General features: G+C 45.9%; 1 protein-coding gene across 1 annotated transcript in view; it reads right to left on the reverse strand.

Annotated features, from left to right (window-relative positions):
• The window catches only part of NOM1 (nucleolar protein with MIF4G domain 1), a 39,645-nt gene extending 16,801 nt beyond the window's left edge, over positions 1 to 22,844 (reverse strand). Inside the window, exons 1-3 of the mRNA XM_040352704.1 lie at positions 21,884 to 22,844; positions 7,854 to 7,978; positions 2,804 to 2,999 (exon numbers count right to left, since the gene is read on the reverse strand). Coding sequence (XP_040208638.1) covers positions 2,804 to 2,999; positions 7,854 to 7,978; positions 21,884 to 22,741 — 1,179 coding nt within the window. The 5' untranslated portion in view covers positions 22,742 to 22,844. The remainder of the gene's footprint in view (positions 1 to 2,803; positions 3,000 to 7,853; positions 7,979 to 21,883) is intronic.
• Between the last annotated feature and the right edge of the window lie 3,715 nt (positions 22,845 to 26,559).

The raw sequence follows: 26,559 nt of genomic DNA on the forward strand, positions 1-26,559 counted from the left end.
GCAAGTGGTGACATGCGAGGCTGCTTTCAGACTCTTCCACTATGGGACACCCCCTCCTCCACTTACAGACCCTCAACTTTAGAGAGTCTAAAAGAGAGCAGGCTGTACAGATCTGACTTAGTAGAACACATAGGAATCTCTATAAAGACAATCTCATTGTTGCAACCTGCATTTAGAGTTTTTTTAAAAAAATACACAAAAAAGTAAACAAACCCAGCTGTGGGCTAAAGCTTTAATTTGCACCTACAACTAGGGTTGTGCCGGTAACGGTATGGGTGCCGGTAACGGTATGGGTGCCGGTAACGGTATGGGTGCCGGTAACGGTATGGGTGCCGGTAACGGTATGGGTGCCGGTACTAAGCATTTGCACAAGTACTCGTGAAAATGCTCCAATACCTAAAATCAAAACCTTTGTGGTGCGATTTGAGCCCATACACAATGAATGGGCTCAAATTGCACTTGATTCAAATCACATGCAGTTTCCCAGCTGCTCCTGTGTGAACCCAAGCTGAGCCTGCCTGTGTGTCAATACATTCCCGCTCTACAAAGTTGTGCTCTTGTCAGGTCAGCGAGACGTCTTACAGATGAGCATTGTGGAATCCACCAACTTTCTGCATAAACACAACACTGCCTCATCCGATTTACTGTTCAGCTGGTGAGCATTCTGTTTGGTTCACACAGGAGTGGTTCAGAAAACTACATGCGATTTTGGAAAGGAATCTCACAGAATTTGTTTAAATCGCATGCGATTCTTTGCAGTGCGTTTTGATCTCAATCATTTTGTATGGGCTCAAATCACACCGCAGAGTTGAGCTGCACGATTCTGTCTAAAATGAGAACAGTATTTTTTTGCTTGGAATAAAGATCACGATTCTCTCTGCGTAATATCATCTTTCACATTATACAAAAAAACAATTGGGCTAACTTTACAGTTGAATTTTTTTCTTATTCAATGAAGTGTATTTTTTCCCCCAAAAAGTTGAAATACCGTAGCACAAATACTGTGGGACATAAAATATTGCAACAACCACCATTTTATTCTCTGGGGTCTCTGCTGAAATTTATATATAAAATGTTTGGGGGTCCAAGGTAATTTTCTTGCAGAAAATTCAGATTTTAACCTGTAAACAACAAGTGTCAGAAAAATGCTTGGGGCACTTTCACACGGGGCTGTCCTTGTGCGAGCTCCGCTTGCTCAGCAGGGATCGCTTTGTCGATCCTCGCTGAGCAGGCAGATGTCAGGTCTGTCTCTGCACACTGTGCAGGGACCGACCTGTCAGAGCGCCGCTCTCCCCTATGGGGGGGAAATCAGATGACGACGGACCGTAGAGTCCATTGTCATTCGATCCGCCAGACGGATGGAAAAGTAGGGTTTTGATCCGTCACACTTTGGCGGATCGGATGTCAGCTTAACGGTCCGCCCGTGTGAAAGGGACCTTAGTCTTTAAGTGGTTAAACTGACCTCATTTACAGACAGAAGTTCTTCCCTTTAAAACAGTGGTCCCTTGGGGGTCAAATGAGGATTGGGCAGGGGTCACCAAAGCCTGGGCTGGTCCTGAACCCTGCGGCTGCCCACTCAGCCTCTTCACAGCCGCCCATTTAGTTCATGGCATAGCTGGGGGGCAGGGACTAGAGGTCAGCTGACTGGTGAGGAATGTGAAGTGGGAGGGGCTGGAGGAGACCCTATCTGCTGGCTTCAGCATAGGTGTCACTGCTACGAGAAATCACAAAGTCGGAGACACAGTGAGTAACACTACCTGTGATTAGAGTTGCCTTTAAAAAAGTCCCCACTACAGTTCTCAGATCAGCAGATGACCTTGATCAAGAGCATCTAAGTTGGCTGATCCCAAATCCCCACCAGCACTGCCACTGATCCCAACTCCCCACCAGCACTGCCACTGATCCCAACTCCCCACCAGCACTGCCACTGATCCCAAATCCCAACCAGCACTGCCACTGATCCAAACTCCTCCACTGATCCAAACTCCCCCACCAGCACTGCCACTGATTCCATACGCCCCACCAGTGAGTAAAAGAAGGAATAAAAATAGAGAATACATGAAAGGGAGAGTAAAAGAAGGGGAGGAACAAAGAAAAAGGGAGAGAAAGAATAAGAGAAAGAACAAGAAAGGCGTCTAGAGAGGGATGGGGATAACAAACAAGAAATTTGGATAGAGAGAAAAAGGGAAAGAAAGGATAACAAAGAGAAAGAGTAGTACATCCTAAAATGTACTATAAGGGGTTTTAATATTGTGCGAGTGGAAGGGACTCAGGTAGCGCTAAATGCCCATGAGTTAGGGGTGCAAATTACTTGTCTTACCTTGGGTGCCAACAACCCACGATAAGAAAATAATTTTACCGTTAGGTGTCCCCACAACTTGGGAAATTTTATCAAGGGGTCACGGTACTAGGCAGGTTGAGCACCACTGATCTAAAAGAGCAAAATGTTACAATGTTTCTCTTTATCTCCCAGCACTGAGGAATGTTGATAAATACATTGATGATGACGACACTCGAAACAGTTTGGAGCTTTTCGAAAATACTCGGTACCCAAGCCTTTCCAAGATCAGCTGAGCTGACCGAGTATTTGAGGCTCTCCGGCGTCCCCCTCCCACCTCTGGCCACATGTGGTATTGCATGCCATAGGTTAATGAAGAACAAATTATTTTAATTTCCATTGACTTCTATGGGGAAGCTTGCTTTAATATGCGAGTGCTTTGGATTACAAGCATTCGCTGGGAACGGATTAGGCTTGTAATCCAAGGTCCCACTGTATATGATGACGGTTGGCAAATCTTGTTACCTCAATCCCCACTGTATTATGTAGTATAGCAACCAGAAGCACGTGTTCCATCATCAGTCGGTCTGGCATTTTGGCTGGAGTAATACAAGCATTGAGGAGAACACTGGTTAAAGTATCATTCATGTCCTTTCTACTGTTGGTCATGTACAGTTCTTCAAGCTGTCCGCTGATAGAGGCCATGTTTGGTTCACTCAGTCTAAAGGAAGAAAAGAAAAAAGGGTCAGCATTCTCTTACATGTAGAAAAGATCACCAATGTTTTCAAGAAAATATTTAACTGGATCACTACTCCCCAGTACAGGAGAACGGCCATATTTGTGTTCAACGTAGCACTGTGAACTACGAGAATTGCCAAGGAAACATAAATATTCTACTTCATGGATTATTGTATTAGGGATTAGTCAGAATAGAATTTAGGTATTTAATTGTTAAGGGATTTGTCTCATTCGTATACGATTTTATTGCCAGCTGCAACATATTCTGGCGGCTGGATTCCAGAGATAAGGTTTAAAGGGGTTTTTCCTAAATATCTTCCTTTACCTTAGTGCAGTCCTCCTTCACTTACCTCATCCTTCCATTTTGCTTTTAAATGTCCTTATTTCTTCTGAGAAATCCTCACTTTCTGTAACTCCACACAGTAATGCAAGGCTTTCTCCCTGGTGTGGAGTGTCGTGCTTGCCCCCTCCCTTGGACTACAGGAGAGTCAAGACGCTCTCTACATTGCAAATAGAGAAAGGAGATGTGTGTTAGTGGGCGTCCTGACTCTACTGTAGTCCAAGGGAGGGGGCGAGCACGACACTTCACACCAGGGAGAAAGCCTTGCATTACTGTGTGGAGTTACAGAGAGAAGAACAGGAAGTGAGGATTTCTCAGAAGAAATAAGGACATTTAAAAGCAAAATCGAAGGATGAGGTAAGTGAAGGAGGACTGCACTAAGGTAAAGGAAGCTATTTAGGAAAACAATATTGTACCTTTACAACCCCTTTAAGTACAAACGTCTGGCTCAGTTCACCGCTGCGAAGTGAGCCGGAAGTGATTCTGCACCAGGTTTTATTGTAACCATCTTTGTAAACTCCCTTCTGTGCACTCATGTATATAAATAAAAGGCAGCAATCCCGCACAGCACCAGCAGGTGGAACTTTTAGTGAAATGTTAAATTATAGTGGGGTGTCAACTTTGTAAAAAAAATAAATGCACATGTTTTTGCAGGTAAAAAATAAATAAAATTGCATTTTATTTATTTTTTACTAGGAGCCTGCAAAGCATTGCACCTATGATCAGCGCATGAACTTATCCTTTAATGTGGTTATAAAGCGAAAACATTTTTTACCTCAATGCATTCCTTGCATTAAAGTGGATGTAAACCCAAACATTTTTTTTTTTTTTTTGATGTAACAATGTAGAGTAAAAGATTTCCTATCATCTGTGCCCAGTCTTGCCACACAGAGTTAATCCAGCTCTGAGCAATCCTCTATTATTGTTCAGTGAAATAAAACAGACTTACAGAGAAAAATCTTAGTCCGTTCCGCCCCCTTGCTGTGAGTGACAGGTTATTTACATATCTCATGCACTAGCCTGGAGACAGGCATTATTTATTTCCCACCCCCACTCCTTTTCTGAAGCCATGTGGTTACTTTTCTGGATTTTGAGTGGATGTTAGTGATCATAGCAGAATTTAGTGTAAGAAATACACAGGAAAAAATGCATGTTACAAGGGAGTGTAGAGGTGGGCGGGGAGTCTACTGACATCACAACTCCACCCACCGAGCTCCAGACAACAGATCCACCCACAGATTCTGCAGTTTTTCAGTTCTTTTAACAGACAGAGGGGAGACATTTGACAGGTAAGGATACATGCAGGAGGCATCTATATCCTTATAGATCAGCACTATGGCAGTAGTTTAGAAAGGATGAGAGTGGGTTTACATCCACTTTAACCACTTAAGACCCGGACCAAAATGCAGCTAAAGGACCTTGCTCTTTTTGCGATTCGGCACTGTGTCTCTTGAACTGACAATTGCGCGGTCGTGCGATGTGGCTCCCAAACAAAATTGGCGTCCTTTTTTTCCCACAAATAGAGCTTTCTTTTGGTGGTATTTGATCACCTCTGCAGTTTTTATTTTTTGCGCTATAAACAAAAATAGAGCGACAATTTTGAAAAAAAAAATCTATATTTTTTGCTTTTTGCTATAGTAAATATCCCCCAAAAATATATAAAAAAAAAAAATTCTCCTCAGTTTAGGCCGATACGTATTCTACCTATTTTTGGTAAAAAATAAGTAAAAAAAAAAAAAAAAAAAAAAAAATCGCAATAAGCGTTTATCGGTTGGTTTGCGCAAAATTTACAGTGTTTACAAAATAGGGGATAGTTTTATTGCATTTTTATTAATAATTTATTTTTTACTACTAATGGCGGCGATCAGCGTTTTTTTTTCGTGACTGCGACATTATGGCGGACACTTCTGACAATTTTGACACATTTTTGGGACAATTGTCATTTTCACAGCAAAAAATGCATTTAAAATGCATTGTTTACTGTGAAAATGACAATTGCAGTTTGGGAGTTAACCACAAGAGGGCGCTGAAGGAGTTATGTATGACCTAATATGTGTTTCTAACTGTAGGGGGTGTGGCAGTAGGTGTGACGTCATCGATTGTGTATCCCTATAAAAAGGGATCACACGATCGATGACGCCGCCACAGTGAAGAACGGGGAAGCTGTGTGTACACACGGCTCTCCCCATTCTTCAGCTCCGGGGAGCGATCGCGGGACTCCAGCGGCGATCAGGTCTGCGAGTCCCGCGGTCACGGAGCTTCGGACCGGGTCGCAGGAGCGCACGGCTGGGCTTAAAGGACAACGTACATGTACGTTGATGTGCCCAGCCGTGCCATTCTGCCGACGTATATCGGCGTTAAGGGGTCCTTAAGGCTGCATTCACGCCTGAGCGTCAGTCGTTTGGTCGTTTTTTTTCTGGCGTTTTGTCGCGCGTATTCATGCGTATTTGCATACAGCGCCGTCCGACGTTTTTGTACTTCGACGTTTTTTATTTTAGCCAATAGGAAAAATTATCATCTTTTCATCACTTGTTGCTATGTTGGTAGATTTTTTTAATCTTCTGCCAGGGTGAAAAGTTCTATTGATTAAAGCGTCAAAACGCCGGTAGCAAACGCTTGTTGTCGCGCAAGTCGCTTGAATCGAGCGTTTCCATTACTTTCTATGGGAAATGGAAACGTTCAAATACGCCCAAACCGCCCGATACACGCGACAAAAAAGGGTCCGGAACTTGTTTGAGCTTCAGTCGTTCGGCGTCAGGCGTATCGGCGTGCAGATGTGAACCATCTCCATAGGGTATAATGTATTTTTTCCCCTCTAGCGTATTTGAGCGTCACGATTCAGGCGACAAAACGCTCAGGTGTGAATGCAGCCTAAGTGGTTAAGGTAAAAAAAATGTTTTACAGCCTCCATACACACACGGCTCTGTAGCGATCTTGCTATGCGCTTTATAATTGGCCCGGCGGCAGAGGAAGGAGGCCAAATTTCCGAGGGACGGTGCCGCCTCCCGAAAGTAGGGACCTGTCAAAAAAATTCCCCAAATGTGGCACCAACTGGCAAATAGGCAAAGGGTCCAATTTTGGGTAAAACTCTGTTTTAAAAAAAAACTTTAACTAAAAGCAAAACAGTTTTTTTTTAGATTTGGATAAATTGGTGATAGAACCACTGTCAAGTTTTTATTGCTGTCTGTGTCTCCATTAGGCTGCATTCACACCTGAGCATTTTGTCGCCTGAAGCGCGACGCCCCAAAACGCTAGAGGGGAAAAAATACATTATTCTCTATGGAGATGGTTTACATCTCCACTACAAAACGCCTGACGCCGAACGCCTGAAGCCTAAACAAGTTCTGGACCCTTTTTTGTCGCTCTAATTGAGCGTATTTGGGCGTTTTACATTGGTGACCCTAGACCTGTACAAAAAACGCCGCAAAACGCTACGCTCAGGTGTGAATGCAGCCTTAGGGAGATTTACTCTCTGTATCTGTCCTGATCAGCAATTTTACCCAAAATGGAATCGTCTACAAAAACAGAAATAGAAAGCAAATCTTTCAAATAGGACACATGTTCTTGTGAAAAATGTTTAAAGCGGTAGTAAAAAATAAAGGTCAATTACAACTGAAAGTACCGTATTTATCGGCGTATACCGCGCACTATTTTGCCCTGAAAATCAAGGGTGCGCGATATACGCCGATACCCGCTTTCCCGCGCCGAGTTTGAATACTGCGCCGGCATATACCGAGCGCAGTACACTCAGGTATAGTCGGGCAGTCTCGGCTACACTCGCGCTCACGTCCAGGATGTCAGCGCGAGAGTAGCCGAGCATTGCCGACTATACTGCGCTCGGTATATGCCAGCGCAGTATTCAAACTCGGCGCGGGAAAGCAGGAAACGAGCGGGGAGGACGCCGCAGAAGGACGCCGGACCCGACGAAGAGGACACCCGAAGCCGCAGACGGATGCCGGACCAGACGAGGCCGTCGATGGACGCCCTGCAAGACACCAAACTAAGTACAAAAATCTATTTTTCACAGGAATTTCTGGGCAAATTTAGGGGTGCACGCTATACGCGGGAGCACGCTATACCCCAAATAAATACAGTATTCCTTTCTTTTATAATTTGGTGCAATGCCCACCTTTCTGCAAAAAAATCTTCCGCTGATCAATGATGAGCCAATTAAGAATCAGTTAGGAAATGCAATAGATTAATGTCTAGGTATCTATTATGGCATAAGGACAGTGATGAGAATGGAATAAAAATATAAACTTGCAGTTACAAAGGGTAAACTCCATACATCACCAAATGACCCGCAGCATAGGCACACAATAAGAGTAAATTAATTAGCAGAAGCCTGTGAGTGATTTAAAGTCCATGGAGTTTCATCCTGTCAATTAAGAATATGAAGTATAAAGTAGTTGATGCACTCCAGGCCTGGAGCCAAGACACAGCACACAACTCAGGAGAAAAGGACACCATTATTTAGGTGGATCCGTCATGTGATACCTGTTCATCAATCCTTTCACACTCTTCTTCAGCCTCTCCAGTTCTTCCCTCTTCTTCGCATCCACAGCTTCAGAGGACTGTCTTAGCTGGGGAGGGACATACTTATTGCCCGCATCTGTGGAGTTCTAAGAAACAAGAATATGAAAAACACATTTACTGGAAGATCAACATCATTCACCTAGCAAGCCATTAGAGCCTTCTGTTCATTGTCTAACCTGAGACAGCGAACATCTCATCACAGAAAATACCATTTCCTTTATACAAGTCAGTTTACTTAAACCAGGGTTTGACAAATTTGCTTGGAATCTAGGAGCCAGCTAAAAAAGTTAGGAGCCAGGAATGCGCCCCGTCCCACCGAGCTCGCGCGCAGAAGCAAACGCATACGTGAGTAGTGCCCGCATATGAAAGCAGTGTTCAAACCACACATGTGAGACATCGCCGCGATTGGTAGAGCGAGAGCAATAATTCTAGCCCTAGACCTCCTCTGTAACTCAAAACATGCAACCTGTAGAATTTTTTAAACGTCGCCTATGGAGATTTTTAAAAGGTAAAAGTTTGTCTGCATTCCACGAGCGGACGCAATTTTGAAGTGCGACATGGTGGGTATCAATTTACTCGGCGTAACATTATCTTTTACAATATAAAATAAATTGAGCTAACTTTACTGTTGTCTTATTTTTATTAAAAAAAAAAGGGATTTTTAATACAGCTTACCTGTAAAATCCTTTTCTTGGAGTACATCACGGGACACAGAGCGGCATATTCATTACTATGTGGGGGTTATATGGAGTACCTTCAGGTGATGGACACTGGCAATCTCAAACAGGAAGTGCCCCTCCCTATATAACCCCCTCCCATAGGAGGAGTACCTCAGTTTTGTAGCAAGCAGTATGCCTCCCAAAATGGTCCCCATAAGAGGGGTGGGAGCTCTGTGTCCCGTGATGTACTCCAAGAAAAGGATTTTACAGGTAAGTTGTATTAAAAATCCCTTTTTCTTTCTCGTACATCACGGGACACAGAGCGGCATATTCATTACTATGTGGGATGTCCCAAAGCAATGCTTACAATGAGGGGAGGGAGAACATCTTCCCAAGACAAAAGGATTTAATTTAGAGATATACTCAAATCATAATAAATCCAACTTAGTTGAGAAAAAATAATTTTACATTTTAAATTTAACTCAAAAGGGAGCCCCCGGAATCCGAGGGTCTCAAACTGCAGCCTGCAGCACTGCCTGCCCAAAGGCTGTATCAGTATTCCTTCTTACGTCCAACTGGTAGAATTTTGTAAACGTGTGGACAGAAGACCAGGTTGCCGCCTTGCAAACTTGAGCCATAGAGATCTGGTGGTGTGCTGCCCAGGAGGCGCCCATGGCCCTAGTAGAATGAGCCTTTAATGATAACGGAGGAGGCAACCCTTTCAAGCCGTAGGCCTGAGTGATTAACTGTTTAATCCATCTCGAGATGGTGGATTTTGCAGCTGCCTGCCCCTTCTTGGGCCCATCCGGTAAAATGAACAACACGTCTGTTTTCCGGATCTTCTCTGTAGCTTTAAGATAGGCCTTCATGGCCCTGACAATATCCAAGGTATGCAGCAACCCTTCCTTTCTGGAAGTAGGGTTAGGGAAGAAGGATGGTAATACCAAATCCTGGTTTAGATGAAAACTGGATATAACCTTCGGTAGGAAGGAAGGATGAGGGCGGAGAACGACCTTGTCCTTATGTAAAATAAGATATGGTTCCTTACAGGATAAGGCTGCCAGTACCGATACTCTTCTGGCGGAAACTATGGCGACCAAAAATACTAACTTCCTTGTCAGTAAAACCAAAGGAATTTCAGCCAACGGCTCAAAAGGTTGTTTCTGTAAACTTGACAGAACAAGATTTAAATCCCACGGACAAAGCGGGGATTTAACTGGAGGATTAATACGCAAGACCCCTTGAAGGAAGGTCTTAACTAGCGAGTGGGTGGCCAGCGGCCGCTGAAACCACACTGACAAAGCTGAAATCTGTCCTTTGATTGTGCTTAATGCCAGTCCTTTATCCACTCCTAGCTGGAGAAAACTTAATACTCTATCGATGGTAAACTTGCGAGAAAGCCATCGCTTGGACTCACACCAGCCTACATAGGCCTTCCAGACCCTGTAATAAATCACCCTAGAGACCGGTTTCCTGGCTCTGATTAGGGTAGAGATTACTTTCTGAGACAGACCTCTACCCCTGAGAATCAGGGATTCAGCTTCCAGGCCGTCAAATTTAGATGCCGTAAGGCAGGGTGGAGGATCGGACCTTGCGATAGCAGGTCTGGCCGTAGAGGAAGAGTCCAAGGGTCTCCCACTACCATCTTCAGGATTAGTGAATACCATGCCCTTCTGGGCCATGCTGGAGCTACCAGGATGACTGGTATGTGCTCCACCCTGATCCTGCGCAGCAGGCGGGGTAGTAACTGGAGCGGGGGAAATGCATAAAGAAGTTTGAACTGATGCCAAGGGCAAACTAACGCATCAGTTCCGCAGGCTCTGGGATCCCTTGTGCGGGACATGAACCTGTCTAGCTTCTTGTTTAGTCTCGATGCCATGATATCCACGTCCGGCACTCCCCACTTCTGGCAGAGTGTCTGAAAGACCTGTGGATGCAGAGACCACTCCCCCGGCAATAGAGTCTGGCGACTTAAGAAGTCCGCCTGTAGGTTGTCCACTCCGGGAATGAATATAGCCGATATGCAGGGCACATGGGCTTCTGCCCACAAGAAAATCAAGCTCACTTCTTTCTGAGCGGCTTGACTCTTGGTTCCCCCTTGGTGATTTATGTATGCCACCGCCGTGGCATTGTCCGATTGAATTCTCACCGGGAACCCCTGCAGTTTGAACGTCCAAGCCCTGAGGGCTAGTCGGGCAGCTCTGAGCTCCAAGATATTGATGGGCAACTGCTTTTCTGCCGCTGCCCAAGTGCCCTGGCGAGTGCAACCATCCAAAATTGCTCCCCAGCCGATCAGGCTGGCGTCTGTGGTTACTATCTTCCAGGTCACAGGACTGAACGTCTTTCCCTTCAGGAGATTCTGAGGGTTTAACCACCAAGATAGACTTTGCCGGACTCTTGGTGAGAGTGGCAAAGGAATCTCCAAGGCCTGAGGCCTCTTGCTCCATGCTGACAGGATGGCTGCCTGCAGGATGCGAGTGTGGCTCTGAGCATACGGTACCGCCTCGAAGGTGGCCACCATCTTGCCTAGTAGCCGCATACATAGGCGAACAGTTGGCTCTCTCTTGCTCAGAACTATTTGTATTAGCTCTTTGATGGCCTTGACCTTTAATAGAGGTAGGAACACCTTCTGTTGTTCTGTATCCAATCTCATGCCGAGATATTCCAGCTGCCTTGTGGGCCGAAATGCTGATTTGTCTCGATTTAGGACCCAGCCGAACCTCTCGAGGTACTGAACCGTGAGGGCGACTGCTCGTTCCAGGCCAGGAAACGAGTGGTCTACGACCAAGTGGTCGTCCAGGTAAGCCAGGACCGTGACCCCTTGGGTCCTTAGATTGGCTAGGATTGGGGCTAGGACCTTCGTGAATACCCGGGGGGCCGTAGCCAACCCGAAGGGGAGTGCCACAAATTGGAAATGACGCTGAGCCACCGAGAAGCGTAGAAATACCTGATGTGGCTGAAAAATTGGCACATGAAGGTAAGCATCCTTTATGTCTATGGACGCCATGAAGTCGTCCTTCTGGAGCACGGCGACAGCTGACCGAATAGTTTCCATCCGGAATGAGCGGACCTTTAGGTACGCATTTACTCCCTTTAAGTCCAAAATTGGCCTGACATCGCCGTTGGGCTTTGGGATGATAAACAGGTTGGAGTAGAACCCCAAGCCCTGTTCCTGGACTGGTACTTCTACTATCACCTTCTGGCACAGCAGATGATTCAATGCCGCCATCAACGCGGCTCCCTTCACCGGGTCGCCTGGTACTCTTGACTCCTGGTAATGAGGAGGAGGGAATTCTGAAAATTCTAGTTTGTAGCCCGTGGCCACGGAAGACCGTACCCAGCAGTCGGGAATGCTGGCCTCCCAAACTTCTGCAAAGAGACGTAGCCTTCCCCCCACCATCGTGGGTGGGGGCGCCCCTTCATAAGGCCGACTTGGGGGCTGGCTTCGCCGGCTTGCGGTACCACTGCTTCTTGCCCCCAGTGGCTTGGCCTTGTGGCTTATTGTTAAAGCCTGATCTTGCAGGAGGCCGTCGATACTGTCTGGTATTAGAGGGCCCCTGTCCCGGGGAGGGCTGGCGCTTAAACACGGGCCCTCGGGCTTTCTTCTTGACTGGCAAGAGAGTGCTTTTGCCGCTTGATATAGTCTGAATATATCTATCCAGATCTTCTCCGAAGAGTCGTCCTCCATGGAAGGGAAACCCTACCAGGAGCTTTTTGCATGGGGGCTCAGCCTCCCAACTCTTCAACCATAAGAGCCTTCTCATATGGATTAGAAATAAGGATAAACGTGATGCCTGCTGGATGGAGTCCTTGATAGCATCCACCGTAAAGCGTATAGCCCTCGGTATATCCGAAAATCCCTCTGCCTGTTGGGCAGGGATAAGTTTAAGCATTTGCTTAGTCTTATCTGATAATGCTTGGGTAATTCCAATAGCAGCCACAGCGGGCTGAACTATCGCCCCTGCTGAAGTAAAGGAGGCTTTCAGTAATGTTTCCAAGCGTTTATCAACCGGATCCTTAAACACCTGTACGTTTTCCACCGGACAAGTTAAAGATTTGTTCACATAGGAGATGGCTGCGTCCACCGCCGGGGGCGCCCATCTTTTGGAGAATTTCTCCTCCATAGGATATAAAACAGAGAATTTTTTAGGTGGTAAAAAGACTATCTGGTTTAATCCAATCCTGAAACATGACCTCCTCGAGTAGAGGATGGATCGGGAAAACTGCGTTGCTTTGAGGCGTTCTTAAAGAGCCTAAAGCTGAAACCGCCGATACTTGAGGTTCTGGTATGGGTAACTTAAATGCCTCATGGACCATGTCCGTTAAGGCCTGAACCCACAAACTCTCCCCTTGGGAGGCTGAACCAGACCCCTCAGTATCCAGATCCTCGATCTCTGAACCACCCTGGTCCAAAGCGTCAAGTCTATCCAATTCCCCCAGGGAAAGGATTTCTGTGTCTGAGGGTTCTTGCTCGGGTGACGGAGACCTAGTCCGCTTTCTACCCGATATAGCTTTAGCTATCCTTTTTGCCATTCTTTTCTCTAGTTCACCTAAAGAAACAGCAAGAACTCTCTCAGTGACAAAGCCGGGGTTGGACTGACCTGGATCAGCCCCAGCACCAGATCCCCCAGGTCCCATCAAGGCGTGCCCTGATATGTCCTGTGGGGAGAGCAGTGGCATAGCCATGTCTGAGCCCTCGGATTTTGCGGGGGAATCCCCACCCTTTGTACCCTCTGACCCAGAAGGCATGGTACAATACCGAGGTACACCTGCTATCACCCAGCCACAGACGTAGCTAAGGGGATCTGTCGGTTTGGGAGCGATAGAGACTAACGACCAAACTGAGAAGGGAGATCAGCAGTTCTTTCCCTTCTTCTTTTTTTTTTGAAGAGGAAAAGAAACCACTCTGTCTCCCACTAAGTATTGCCAATAGCCATCTGCTGAAAAAAGGAATAGAAAACCTATCTGTAGGTTTGACAGTCCTTAGAAAAAACTGCAATTCTTCCTTTCGCCACCGGGTGTCCTCGGCGTGCTCCGCTCTGTGTCCTCCTCTCCTCTAGCTCAGGATGACACTGAGCTCTTGGCAGCTAATGGAAGGACCTCCCCTTCCTTTATTTGTGATTCGCTGCCCACCGGGACGCGCCCCCACCAGGAAACGGCGCGAAAATCGTTTATATCTCGGGCACGCGCGCCCGTCGGCGGGGCCATCACACATGGAGGAGGACGGAGCAGCGCAGGCACCCAGGCAGGTAAGCCCTTTAGGTAGGTGACAGACCTCCTTTTAGCATGGGAAAAAGACTCCCCTCTTACAGAGATCCCACACCTAGCGCCAGCAGCCCAGCTAAACAACACTTACCAGGGAGGTCACATATTACTGGGGAAAAAAGATTGAATCATTCTGTCTCTGTCATAGACATAGTGATTCCTTGCCAATGCAGAGCATACCCAGGCCTGTCCCCCTGTGCACCCCCTGTAGGGAACCTGCTAAGAACCAAGTTCCGCAAGCTCCCCCAATACTTACCTGCTCCATGCCGCAGGACTTTTGCACAGCAAGAGGTCCAATCTTCCCCCATCTCCGTGGGTGGCGTCTAGACCTTCAGGCCCTGGGTTCCTATGAAGGAGCCACTGTCCTGGGCCCATATAGCACCCTGGCAACAGAAACATTAGGCCCCCAAAGGTTTCTAAGTTCTGGGCCCAGGGTCCAGCTCTCTGAACAGAAAGCATTATGGGCTACACCCCAATGGTTTGGGGTCCGGTTGCTGACCACTTTAGCACTGAGGCCTTTGGACAGAACCGGTTAGCCCACCTTAATCCCAAGGATGTGGAGGTAAGTTAAACCATGACCAACACCTAAGACACTGGCGAAAAAACTGAGGTACTCCTCCTATGGGAGGGGGTTATATAGGGAGGGGCACTTCCTGTTTGAGATTGCCAGTGTCCATCACCTGAAGGTACTCCATATAACCCCCACATAGTAATGAATATGCCGCTCTGTGTCCCGTGATGTACGAGAAAGAAAAGTGTATTTTTTCCCAAAAAAGTGCGCTTGTAAGACCGCTTCACAAATACGGTGTGACAGAAAGTATTGCAATGACCGCTATTTTGTTTGGTAGTAACTTCTAGATAAAGGGTAGGAGATGGAAATTTAATGGTTGTCTTGTCCTACCAACGGCCACCACAAGAGGGCGCCAGATTCCAGAAGGAACCATAGGACTGCAGAAGGCCGCAAATCCGCGGCTTCAATTACCAGCCAGCGCGGCCCGACACTATCCCGATGCAGGGTGATAAGCACAAAGACAAGGTACCCCAGCTGTGCCGCCCCCTGGCACCAGATCGCTAATTCTAGTCGCAATTGCGACCTGGCGCCTAGGGTTTGTCGAGCCCCGATTGATTGAATCTCTAAATGGCCAAGTAAAGTTAAAATAGACCAATATTTCAGATTAGATCCACTTTTACGGAGTTTGAACATTTATGGGCAGCTCAGGACCCTCAGCCTCACACGATTTCCATCCTATACCAACTATGCCAAGTCGCATTCTAAACCATATTTCATTAGAGACTGGGAGCGTGACCTCCACTGTGAGTTTACTAAAGAACAAATGCAGCAGACGTACTATTTGACCCACTCTAGCTCAGTAGAGTCTAAAGCACAAGAAAATAATTACAAGCTGTTGACCAGGTGGTACCGTATCCCCACAACTCTAGCAAAAATATACCCCTCCCATTCTGACTTGTGCTGGAGAGGCTGCGGGCAGAGGGGCACTTTCTTCCATATCTGGTGGAAATGCCCTCTTGTTCTACCTTTCTGGGAAATGCTATGCAACCATGTGCTGGAGGGTCTCGGGATAGATCCCCCCAATTCCTCCAAAATGCTTTCTCCTTCCAGTCGCCCATATGCCTCTCTCTCACTATGAACCTTCTCAGTGCTGCTAAACGCCTCATTCCGGTTCACTGGAAAAGCTTTTGAATCCCGAGTGAAATGGAGTGGCTGCGGAAGGTGAGGGAGATTATGGAGGCAGAAGAGTGGCTTGCCACACATAATGAAGGGCACAAGAGGTTTGATTTCATATGGGCAAACTGGAAGGACTACAGAACCCAACCAATATCGTTCAGCTCAGATAAAGCCTTATTTGCATTGGCAGACCCAGCATTCAAAACATTGGCATTAGCTGACTGCTCCCCGTCCACTATTGAACAACCAGGCACCACATCTCAGTTGCTTTGAACCTGGCGTGAAGGCCACGGCCATATTCTTGGAGTATGTACAAGAATTCAGTCGAATGATCGTTAGGATAATGGAGATTATTATGTGAGTTTTAGACACCTTTTTTCCAGAGAGTGGTTCTCTCCACTCCTCAGATAGTTTAGAGAGGAGTTGTGTCGACTGGGACCGAAAGTGACACAGGAGAGTCCCCCTGTATTTAATGAAAGCCGGGGCGGCTCTCGGCCACTATATAGTGTCTAATACCCATGTTGTGAGTGACGACTGGTACTTTGTTATATTGCATAAATATTTTTTTTTTTACTGCCTTGTTTGTTTTCTCTGTTTTTATTTTTTTCTGGTCCTTTACTTTTGAATTGTTCCCTCACAACGCTGACTAAAATAAAAATATAAATGATAAAAAAAAAAGGAACAATATTTAACTACTTAAGGACCTTGCCTGTTTTTCAGACTTGGTGTTTAAAAGATTAAAACAGATTTTTTTTGCATGAAAATTACTTGGAACCCCCAAACATTATGCGGCGTAGTGTATTTCTCGGCGCGTATTTCAAATTGGGCGGGTAGGGGACGTGATTCATTTAAATGAAGCGCGTCCCCGCGCCGATTGAAATGCGCATGCTCCGTTTCGAAATTTCCCGCCGTGCTTTGCGTGAAATGACGTTGCACCGACGTAATTTTTTGAACGTAGACGTGAGTTACGTCCTTTCCTATTCACGGACGACTTACGCAAAAAAAATAAAAAATTCTAAATTCGACGCGGGAACGACGGCCATACTTTAACATGGCAAGTCTATCTATACGCCACTAAATAGCAGCTTTAACTATACGCCGGGAAAAGCCGACTTGCGACGACGTAAGAGAATGCGACGGCCGCGCGTACCTTCGTGTATCGACGGAAAAAGCTAATTAGCATACCCGACGCGAAAAACGACGCGAACTCCACCCAGCGGGCGCCGAAGTATTGCACCTACGATCCGAAGGCGTACAAAGCCGTACGCCTGTCGGATTGAAGCCAGAAGCCGTCATATATCTTGGTTTGAGGATTCAAACTAAAGATACGACGCGGCAAATTTGAAAGTACGCCGGTGTACTTCTTCTGTGAATCTGGCTATATATATATATATATATATATATATATATATATTTTAACACCCTAGAGAATAAAATGGCGGTCATTGCAATACTTTTTGTCACACCGTATTTGCGCAGCGGTCTTACAAGCGCACTTTTTTTGAAAAAAAAAACACTTTTTTTAAATTAAAAAATAAGACAACAGTAAAGTTAGCCCAATTTTTTTTATATTGTGAAAGATAATGTTACGCCGAGTAAAATGATACCCAACATGTCACGCTTCAGAATTGCGCCCGCTCGTGGAATGTCATAAAATGTTTACCCTTAAAAATTTCCATAGGCGACAGTTAAAAAAATTCTACAGTTTGCATCTTTTGAGTTACAGAGGTCTAGAATTATTGCTCTCGCTCTAACGATCGCGGCGATACCTCACTTGTGCGGTTTGAACACCGTTTTCATATGCGGGCGCTACTCACTTATGCGTTCGCTTCTGCGCGTGAGCAAATTTTGTTTTCTTATTTCTTTTATTAATTTTTACACTGCTTTAAAACAAAAAATGGGTCACTTTTATTCCAATTACAAGCAATGTAAACATCCCTTGTAATAGAAAAAGGCATGACAGGTCCAGTCTTAAATATGAGTTCTGGGGTCAAAAACAAACTCAGATCTCATATTTAGAATAAAATGCAATTAAAAAAAAATATATATAAAAAATTTGTCATTTGAAAAAATGACAACAGGAAAATATGCCTTTAAGAAGCATGGGCGGAAGTGACGTTTTGACGTCGCTTCCGCCCTGCTATGCTATGGAGACGGGTGGGGGCCATCTTGTCCACACTTGTAGCCCATGCATGCAGGATGAAGGACCCGATTGCCTCCGCCACTGCCGACGGCTCCGGTAAGCGGCGGAGGGCGCGGGAGAGGGGGGGCACCTCTCCTGCCACCGATAACGGTGATCTCGCGGCGAATCCGCCGCAGAGACCACCGTTTTCATTAAAAGGACCACCCACAGGAAAGATGGATCTCTCGGTTGTGGCAGCAGCTGCTGCCGTTACCAAGATACCCATCTTTAAAGCGCCAACGTATATATACGTGAGCGGGTCCTTAAGTGGTTAAAGTGAACCTGTGCCCAGATCATGCACACTAAAAAATGGATTGGGGGTTTTTCCGCATCCAATTTGTCAGGAGATTGTGACCGGATCTCTATGGAGACGGTTCACACATCTCTGGAGCGGCTTCGGTGCGAATTGCACAGGATTCCTGTGCGTCTTCTCGTCCGTTTCAGCTCAAAATTTGGACTGAAATTGGACCTGGAGTGAGCCGCTTTGTGCCGACGTGTAAACCCAGCCTCAGGGGGTTGTACACATGTACGCGTGTGAGCCTCTACGGTGCAATTTTCGAAAATCTTAAGAGAGAGTTGTAAAGTGCATGGGATGCTGCAGTGGGGAGGGGGTTGGTTTGGAAAATGCCCCTAAAAAGGTGAACCGACCCTTTAAAGTGTTTGCAAAGTCAATTTTGTTTTCTTTTAAAATAACAAACATGTTATACATACCTGCTCTGTGCAATGGTTTTGCACAGAGCAGCCCCAATCATCCTCTTCTCAGGTCCCCCGCTGGCGCTCCTTGCAGCCTCCTTTTCTTGGTGTGCCACCATAGGAAGCTGCTTCCTATGGTGAAACACCTGCATGGCTCAATCCCAAACTGAACTGCCTGCATCAAAAGACGCAGGCGGTGGGATTGGCCCTGCCCCCAGCTCCCTTGTCACAGAATTTGACTGACAGCAGGGCAAGCCAATAGCAGCAAAGTACAACCACTAGCATCTCCCATGTTCCAAAATCTGACCACAGCCCCCAATGATTTAAGTGTTGTGACCCAGACTGGACTGTGAGTTGGCCGGGATAACAGTATGTCTGAAGGCATATTCCAAACTTCTGTATTTGCCAGTCAAAACCCAGAGAGGGCATTAAAATCCAAATTTCAGCAACACATTTGGTACCGCAGGGAGCTTCTGACAGACTCTTATATCAGTGGGGTAGATTTACTAATACTGGGGCACCCAGAATCTGGTGCAGCTGTGCATGGTAGCCAATCAGCTTCTAACCTCAGCTTGTTTAATGAAACAATGGCAATAAAACCTGAAAGCGGATTGGTTTCTATGCAGAAGTGAGCCAGATTTTGAACTCTCCAACTTTATTAAAAAAAAAAAAAAAAAAAAAACACTGGCCAATGTCAGCAAATTTAAAGGAAAACTAGAATTGTGTGGTCAAATCTATATTTTCCAACTCATACAAAATTAGGAACCGATGGAGAGTTCCCCCTAGGTTTTTTTTTCTGCTGGGTGAGATAAAAGCAACCAGATGGTTAAAAAAAAAATGCAGAATCACTGAGAAGTGCGAGTTACTCTTTATGAGTATATCAGGGACCTGTTAAACCCCTGATGTCTCCTCTGCAGTAGTACATAGAAGTGACAGTTACCCTTAATGAATGCCTTAGGGGTCCATTATGCCTCTCATGTCTCCTCTACCTCCAGCGCCTACAGAGCGCAGATAGAGTCCCTGATCTGCTACTTACAAGGCCACTGCCTTTAGAATTTTGACATCTCTGAACCTGGAAGTACATAGAGCTGACAGCTTTTGGTCCAACCTAAGCAGAGGAGATCAGTGAACAGAAGTTACTGATTTCTGACCCTTCATTTTTCTAAAATACCCCTGCAAGGGACTAGAGAGTGGAATTTGGAGGCCGAAAAAGAGTCAGGCTTGGAAAAAAAAGCCCAGGGAAAAACCTGATGTTTTATATTATTTTATTAGAACATTAACTACAAATAAATCTTTAAGCCTGGCTTAGCTGAGGGAAGGGACAGAATGGACATGAGCAAGACACACAGAAATGTACACTGTAGGTGCAGGGACTCAAAAGAGGCTCATAGTAGGACTGTGGAATACAGAACCCAACTATACCCATTTCCCTCTCTGCAGCTAACCCCTAACTTAGGAAGCGGCAACCCCACAGAGAGCTGTAGAATGGCAGATCTCCACGTCAGAGTCACACCTGTCTCCCTCTGCAGACAATAAGAACCTGATAAATTGTAGAGGCAAAATTATCAATTCCCATTCTTTGATAAAATTACTCTGCAAGTCCTTTGTGCCAATGACCTGACTGTATGCCAGTTCAAGTCGTTTGCCACTCTAGTCCCCCAAGATAACTCCCACCCCATATCACCAAATCTACTCTGATCATTCTTAATGCAGCGGAAAGAGCAGAAATTACAATTTTAAAGTCTTAAAAACAAACTTCAGCTAAAACCATGGCTTATTTCTCCACCCAGGAAGCTTCGGGTGCCATTTACAGCCAGACGTTCTAGTGAATGGCTGAACATGACCATACTTTGGCGTTTTCATGCACGTCTACATGATGTATTTCCTGAACGTAGAAATTTCACAATTGGAGAATATGTGATATCGGCATACATGTGTTTACGCTGATGCAAGAAAGCATTGCTGTATACCTCAGTGTAGCTGTATGCAGCCAATCACATATTGCCCGCTATATGTGCCATCTGCAGCTCCCGCAGTGTAGGAAAGAATGCCAGAATTTTATGTTAGAGCATATTTTAAGAGCCGGTTCACACTGGGGCGACTTGGGATCCGACTTGAAGTCGCCTCAAGTCGTCGCAAGTCGCGCTGTAGAGAAAAACAATGTAAGTGAATGGGAGCGGTGTTAATACACACGACTCGAGTCGCTCCGACTTCAGAAGAGGTTCCTGTACTACTTCAATCCGACTTGTAGGCAATTTGTACCCATTGATTTCAATGGAAGTCACCTCCAAGTCTGATCACTGTCTTAACTGAAGCGACTTTCCAGGAAGATAACATACATTTCTCAGGCAAACCCCTCCCTCCCTCCCACAGAGCTGATTGTTGTTTGGCCACTGGAAAGTCTCCTGTCCTGGAGACGACTTGAAGTCGTGTTGTAAATCGCCCCAGATCGCCCTGTGGTTCATGCTCAAGTCGTGTTGGAGTTGCCTCTGAAAATCGTGCTGGAAGTCGTGTCGCCCTAGTGTGAACCGACTCTAAAGTGTAAGTTCAGCTTTTCAGAAAAAGGTGAACACCCTCCCAACTCCTCCCTGTTCCTACTTAACTCTGTGCAGCATTGACCAATCAGAATCACTGATCTGTCCCAGAAGCCCTGCAGAAAGAAAGGGGAGGGGGGACCATTCTGCATCACCAGCTGCATGAGCACTGACAGCTTAGCACTCATAAAGGTAAGTACAAAGGGGGCCAGGAGGTGGCTGGAAAGGGTGTACAGTGTTAGTTGACTTTTTCATTTTTTTTTTAACCAGCCCTTTAACACTCAAACCATTTGTGTGAATGAGGCCTAAAAAATAATGAAAAAATCCTGTTCCAGTGACGAAAATCATAAGGGCGCCATGTCAGCCTTGGATAAAACCAACACGTTTATTCCGATAGACACTTACATGTTAAAATCACGAGGTTCTGTATGCATAGTGCGTGGTGAGCTGGCAACACAGGATGGACTGTGGTGTGAAGAGCCGCTAAGCTCAAAGCTGGGACCCGCTATGTTGGATGGAAGCCAAGGGTGTCTCCGGCTGTCACACACGCCGCTGTTTGGAACCACGAATGTGTTGGTTTTGTCCTATGCTGACCTGGCACCCTTATGATTTTCTTCACATGTTCTTGAGGGATCCCCAACCCCTTTAAAGAGCTGCCGATGACTGCATCCTTCCTGACCTCCCCCCAGCTAAGAGAAGTCCAGTCATTCCACCTCATGGACTTTGCCATCGATTTGTCCATCCTCGCGGCAGAGTAGCGTTGATCACTCACTATGCATCGCTTGTTTTTTCTATATGTTCTGTTCCAGTGACAGCTGAGAAAGGCGAGATCCCACACTTAGGGAAGACAGCCTCTTATTGTGTATTCCCAGCACAGGAAGTGAGGGCAAATCTCCCCAACTGGGACACAGACAGCAATGAAGCATGACAGGTGTTCTGATTATTAAACAACTATCTCACCAATATCATACCTTTTTATTGACAGCCGCTTCCTCCTCTTTTCCACCATCTGACTCATGCTTTAATGTCTCTTTGGATGGATCATCCTCTTCATACTCCTCCTCCGATTCCTGGTCCACACCGTCATCTTCACTTTGTTCCTCCGGGGAATTATCTTCATCCTCTTCTTCACTTTCTTCCAGACCATCCTCTTTTTCCTCCTCACTCCCCTCCTTCAAATCTTCTTGGAGGGGATGATGTGAAAGTCCCCAGATCTTCTCAGCAGTGTCCTCCTCCTCCTTCTCTTCATCATACAGACCGGACGCAGAGCCCCCCGGCTCCAGCACCCCCAGGATGTAATCCAGACCATCCTGAGTGAATGCCTGGGGCAGGGAACTCTTATTTTTCCTCTTATTCATCCTCAGACTCTTCTCCAGCTTCTTGATCTCCTTCTCCTCCTTCTCATTGGCCTCCAGCAGAGCTTTCTTCCTCGCCTCCTCTTTGCTTATCTTCTTCTTGGCCTCTGTCCCCGGCTTCTTCCCCCCAGCAGGCCTCTTCCTGTCCTGTCCTCTAGCCTCTGCTCTGTGGACTGGAGGTGTCGGGGGAGCCTTGTCCCTGGGAGGACCATGTTCTGCGGGCTGGGCAGGCTGCTGGGCGCTCCCACTCCTCCTCTCATAGTACTCCTTCCTTCTCAGCTTCTTGGACAGGCGCTTCTCCTTCCTCAGCTCCTTCCGGCTCTTCCCTCTGCCTCCAAACCCCGAGTGTTCCTCTGATACCTGGCTGCTGTTCTGGGACCCGCCGCCCTCTGCTTTCTCTACGAACGTCTGGACTGACAGCTGCAGCTTCCGGATCTTTGCCGGCCGAGACCCAGGAGGGGCCTTCCGCTTCATCTTTCTTTTTTAATATCCTATATTATACAGCGCTGAACGGATAGCACTCAAAACTCACGCCTCGCATGTGCGCCGCCAACTTGGAGACAACGAGCTGCTTCCGTCCTGTAGAGCGGCTGAAGTGACAGCGTGAACCGAGCACAATCGACACAGCGCCCCCAGCTGGACGCTCTGAGCTGTACATGTGCCTGATAATTGGTCTAAAATACATTATGGGCCAGATTCTCAAAATAATTACGCCGGTGTATCTACAGATACACCAGCTTAATTCGAAAATCCCGCCGGCGTATCATTGTTTTGTATTCTCAAAACAAGATACCCCAGAATTAGGCTAGGATCCGACTGGTGTAAGTCACTTACACCGTCGGATCCTAAATGCAATACTACGCTGGCCGCTAGGTGGCTTTTACGTCGATTTCAGCGTTGCATATGCAAATGAGCCGAATACGCCGATTCCCTGAACGTTTTTGCGCCGCTTCGCCGTAGTTTACGTTGTTTCCGTAAGGTTACCCCTGCTATATGAGGGGTAACCTTACGTCGGTCCGCCGTATGTTATGTTAAGTATGGCTATCGGGACAGCGTCTGGTTTTTCCGTTGTTTACGTAACTCGTCGCGAATAGGGCTGTGCGTTTATTACCTTCACGTCGAAACCAATATATTTGCGGCGTACTACAGAGCATGCGCACTGGGCTACGTTTAAGGCCGGCGCATGCGCAGTTCGTTTGGCACGGGGGCGCGCTTAATTTAAATACAAGCCGCCCCCTTTGAATTACGCGGGGATACGCCGGGCCATTTACACCACGCCGCCGCAAATTACAGAGCAAGTGCTTTGAGAATACGGTACTTGCTCCACTAAGTTGCAGCGGCGTAGTGTAAATAGCTTACGCTACGCTACGCCGGAATCTACGTGAATCTGGCCCTATTATTGTGTTTTATTTTATTTCAGGTACTTATACAGCGCTGTCAGTTTACGCAGCATTTTACATGTATATTATAAATTCACATAAGTCCCTGCGCAGAAGGAGCTTACAATCTAAGGTCCCTAACTCACATTCATACATACACATACTATTATATACAGTATTATTAGTAGTATTACCATTAATACCAATATTACTATTATTCATTAATATTATTTGTATTATGATTACTAATAGTATTATTATTAAGACTTCTATTTTTTTTTTTTTATTATTATTATGACTATTATTATTATGATTATTTGTATTACATAGTGGGTAAGAGCCGGTTTACACTGGGCGGCACGACTTCGGGGGCGACTCGGTAAGGCATCCTGAAGACGACATAAGAGGTGACTTGCAAAATGACTTCTGTATAGAAGTCAATGCAAGTCGCCCCCAAAGTCGTACAAGAACCTTTTCTAAGTCAGAGTGACTTGCGTCGCTCCTATTAGAACGGTTCTATTGACTAGAATGGGATGCGACTTGTCAGGCGGATGAGTCCCCTGACGAGTCGCCCCAGTGAGAACCGGCTCTTAGAGTGAATAAAGAAAACAATCCATCCAGTTCAATCTGTGTTGGTGTGTTTGTGTATAAAAATCCATTTCCATATCCCTGAATATTGTTTTCGCTAAGATACCCATCCAACAGTCTTTTAAAACAACCAATACTTCCTACTGACACCACCGATTGTGGAAGAAGGTTCCACATCCTTACCGCCCTGACAGTGAAAAACCCTCTATGCAGCTTAAAGCGGTTGTAAACCCGCGATTCATTTTTTTTTTTCACCTGAAAGGAAAAGCCATAATGAGCTAGTATGCACCGCATATTAGCTCATTATGAAGTACTTACCTTGGAATGAGGTGAAGAGAACTTACCTGGTTCACGCCGAGCGAGATGTCGTCTTGACTCGGTGTGTCTTCCGGGTATCGCCGCTCCAGCGCTGTGATTGGCTGGAGCGGCGATGACGTCACTCCCGCGCATATGCGCGGGAGACTTCAATTCGGCAAGGCCCGGCGGCTGCCGGTCCGTTAGCCGAGGATCCCCGCTACGCATTGCGAGGTGAATATCTCCTAAACCGTACAGGTTTAGGAGATATTCTTTATACCTACAGGTAAGCCTTATTATAGGCTTACCTGTAGGTAAAAGTCATAAAGTGGGGTTTACAACCACTTTAAGGTTAAACCGCTTCTCTTCCAGTCTCATTGTGTGGCCCCGTGTCCTCCAAACACTCCCTGGGACTGAAAAGTTTCATACTTAGTGAGATATTTGTATATTGCTATCATATCTCCTATCAAGCGTCTCTTCTCCAGGGAGAATAAATTTAGCGCTTGTAGTCGTTCCTTACATTTGAGATCCGCCAGTCCCCTTATTAATTTTGTTGCCCTTCTCTGGACTCTCTCCAGTTCCACACGTCCTTCTGAGGATTGGTGACCAGAACTGGACAGAACACTCCAGATGTGGTCAAACCAGAGTTTTATAAAGTGGCAGAATATTCGTCTTATCTCTGGAGTAAATTCGCTTTTTTCAATGTTAAACTTAATTTGTCATGCATTAGTCCACTCCATTCATTTATTCAGGCCCTCTTGTAAAGTTTCTATATCCTGCTGTGTTGTTATTGCCGTACATATTTTTGTGTTATCAGCAAACACTGAGATCAAGCTATTTATCCACCCTATATACCAAGGGTGTCAAACTCAATCTCATTGTGGGCCGCATTGGCATTATAATTGCCCTCAAAAGGGTCGGTTGTATTTGTAATATTAGACGTCCTGCGCAGCAAGAGCCAGCCCTGAATCAGAAGTTGAGTCCCCCACACTCCCTTACATCACAGTGTGCCCCCCCCTCCTTATGCTGCTGCTGGGAAGAAGCTGTATGCATTGCTTGAAAGCAGAAAGTAAGGGTCTGGAGGAGGACCAGAGGAGGGCTGGAGCTTTCCTGCAGCTGCAGGAGAGGTGCGAGGGTCACATGAAATGGTCTGAAGGGCCAGATTCGGCCCGCGGGCCTTGTGTTTGACACCTGTGCTCTATATCATTTATAAATAAAATTAAACAGAATTGGTCCCAGGACAGAGGTACCCCACTAACCACTAAGAGCATTCAGAGTACACATTTTTTATCAAAACCCATAATGTTATATTATGATTATTAATACTATTATTATTATTACTACTACTATTATTTTTATCAATTATTACTATTCATTGTGATTATTTGTAATATGGTTAATATTATTATGATTATTATTACTATTATGACATTTTTTAAAAGCCAACTCTATCTTTTAGGTCCATTTCAGACAGGTGGTGAATAAGAAGTAAAGACAGGCAGCTAAGCCGTTTTTTTTTTTTTTTGCCCCAGGCTGCCAACCTGAACTGTAAAATAATAGCTGGACAGGGCAGTTCATGTGCCACAGCCACAATACTTTGCTGACTTTTGCAGAGTTTGACATGTACCATGTAAACAATTCTGGCTAAGAATGATTATACCAGATAGGACTGTAGACCCTCAGGAAGAGAGTTGGCTTTATTAAAATGTAGTAGCACAGACAACATAGAGCCTAGGTTCACACTGCTGCGAATTCAAAATCGCGGTAAAATGCGCGATTTTACCGCGATTTCGCGGCCACGATTTTGCCGCGATTTCGGCCGCAATTTAATGTAAATCGCGGCCCGAAATCGCAAAAAGTAGTACAGGAACTACTTTTTGAAATCGCAGATGCGGCGTCGCACTGATTAGGACAGTGCCATTGCCGACAATTGCCGCCGATTTGAGATGCGATTTGACATGTCAAATCGCATCTCAAATCGTTCCAAATCGTACCCAGTGTGAACCAGGGCTGAATCCTGATTTCCAGCCA

Source organism: Rana temporaria, chromosome 5, assembly GCF_905171775.1.
Source record: "Rana temporaria chromosome 5, aRanTem1.1, whole genome shotgun sequence".
NCBI lineage: Eukaryota > Metazoa > Chordata > Amphibia > Anura > Ranidae > Rana > Rana temporaria.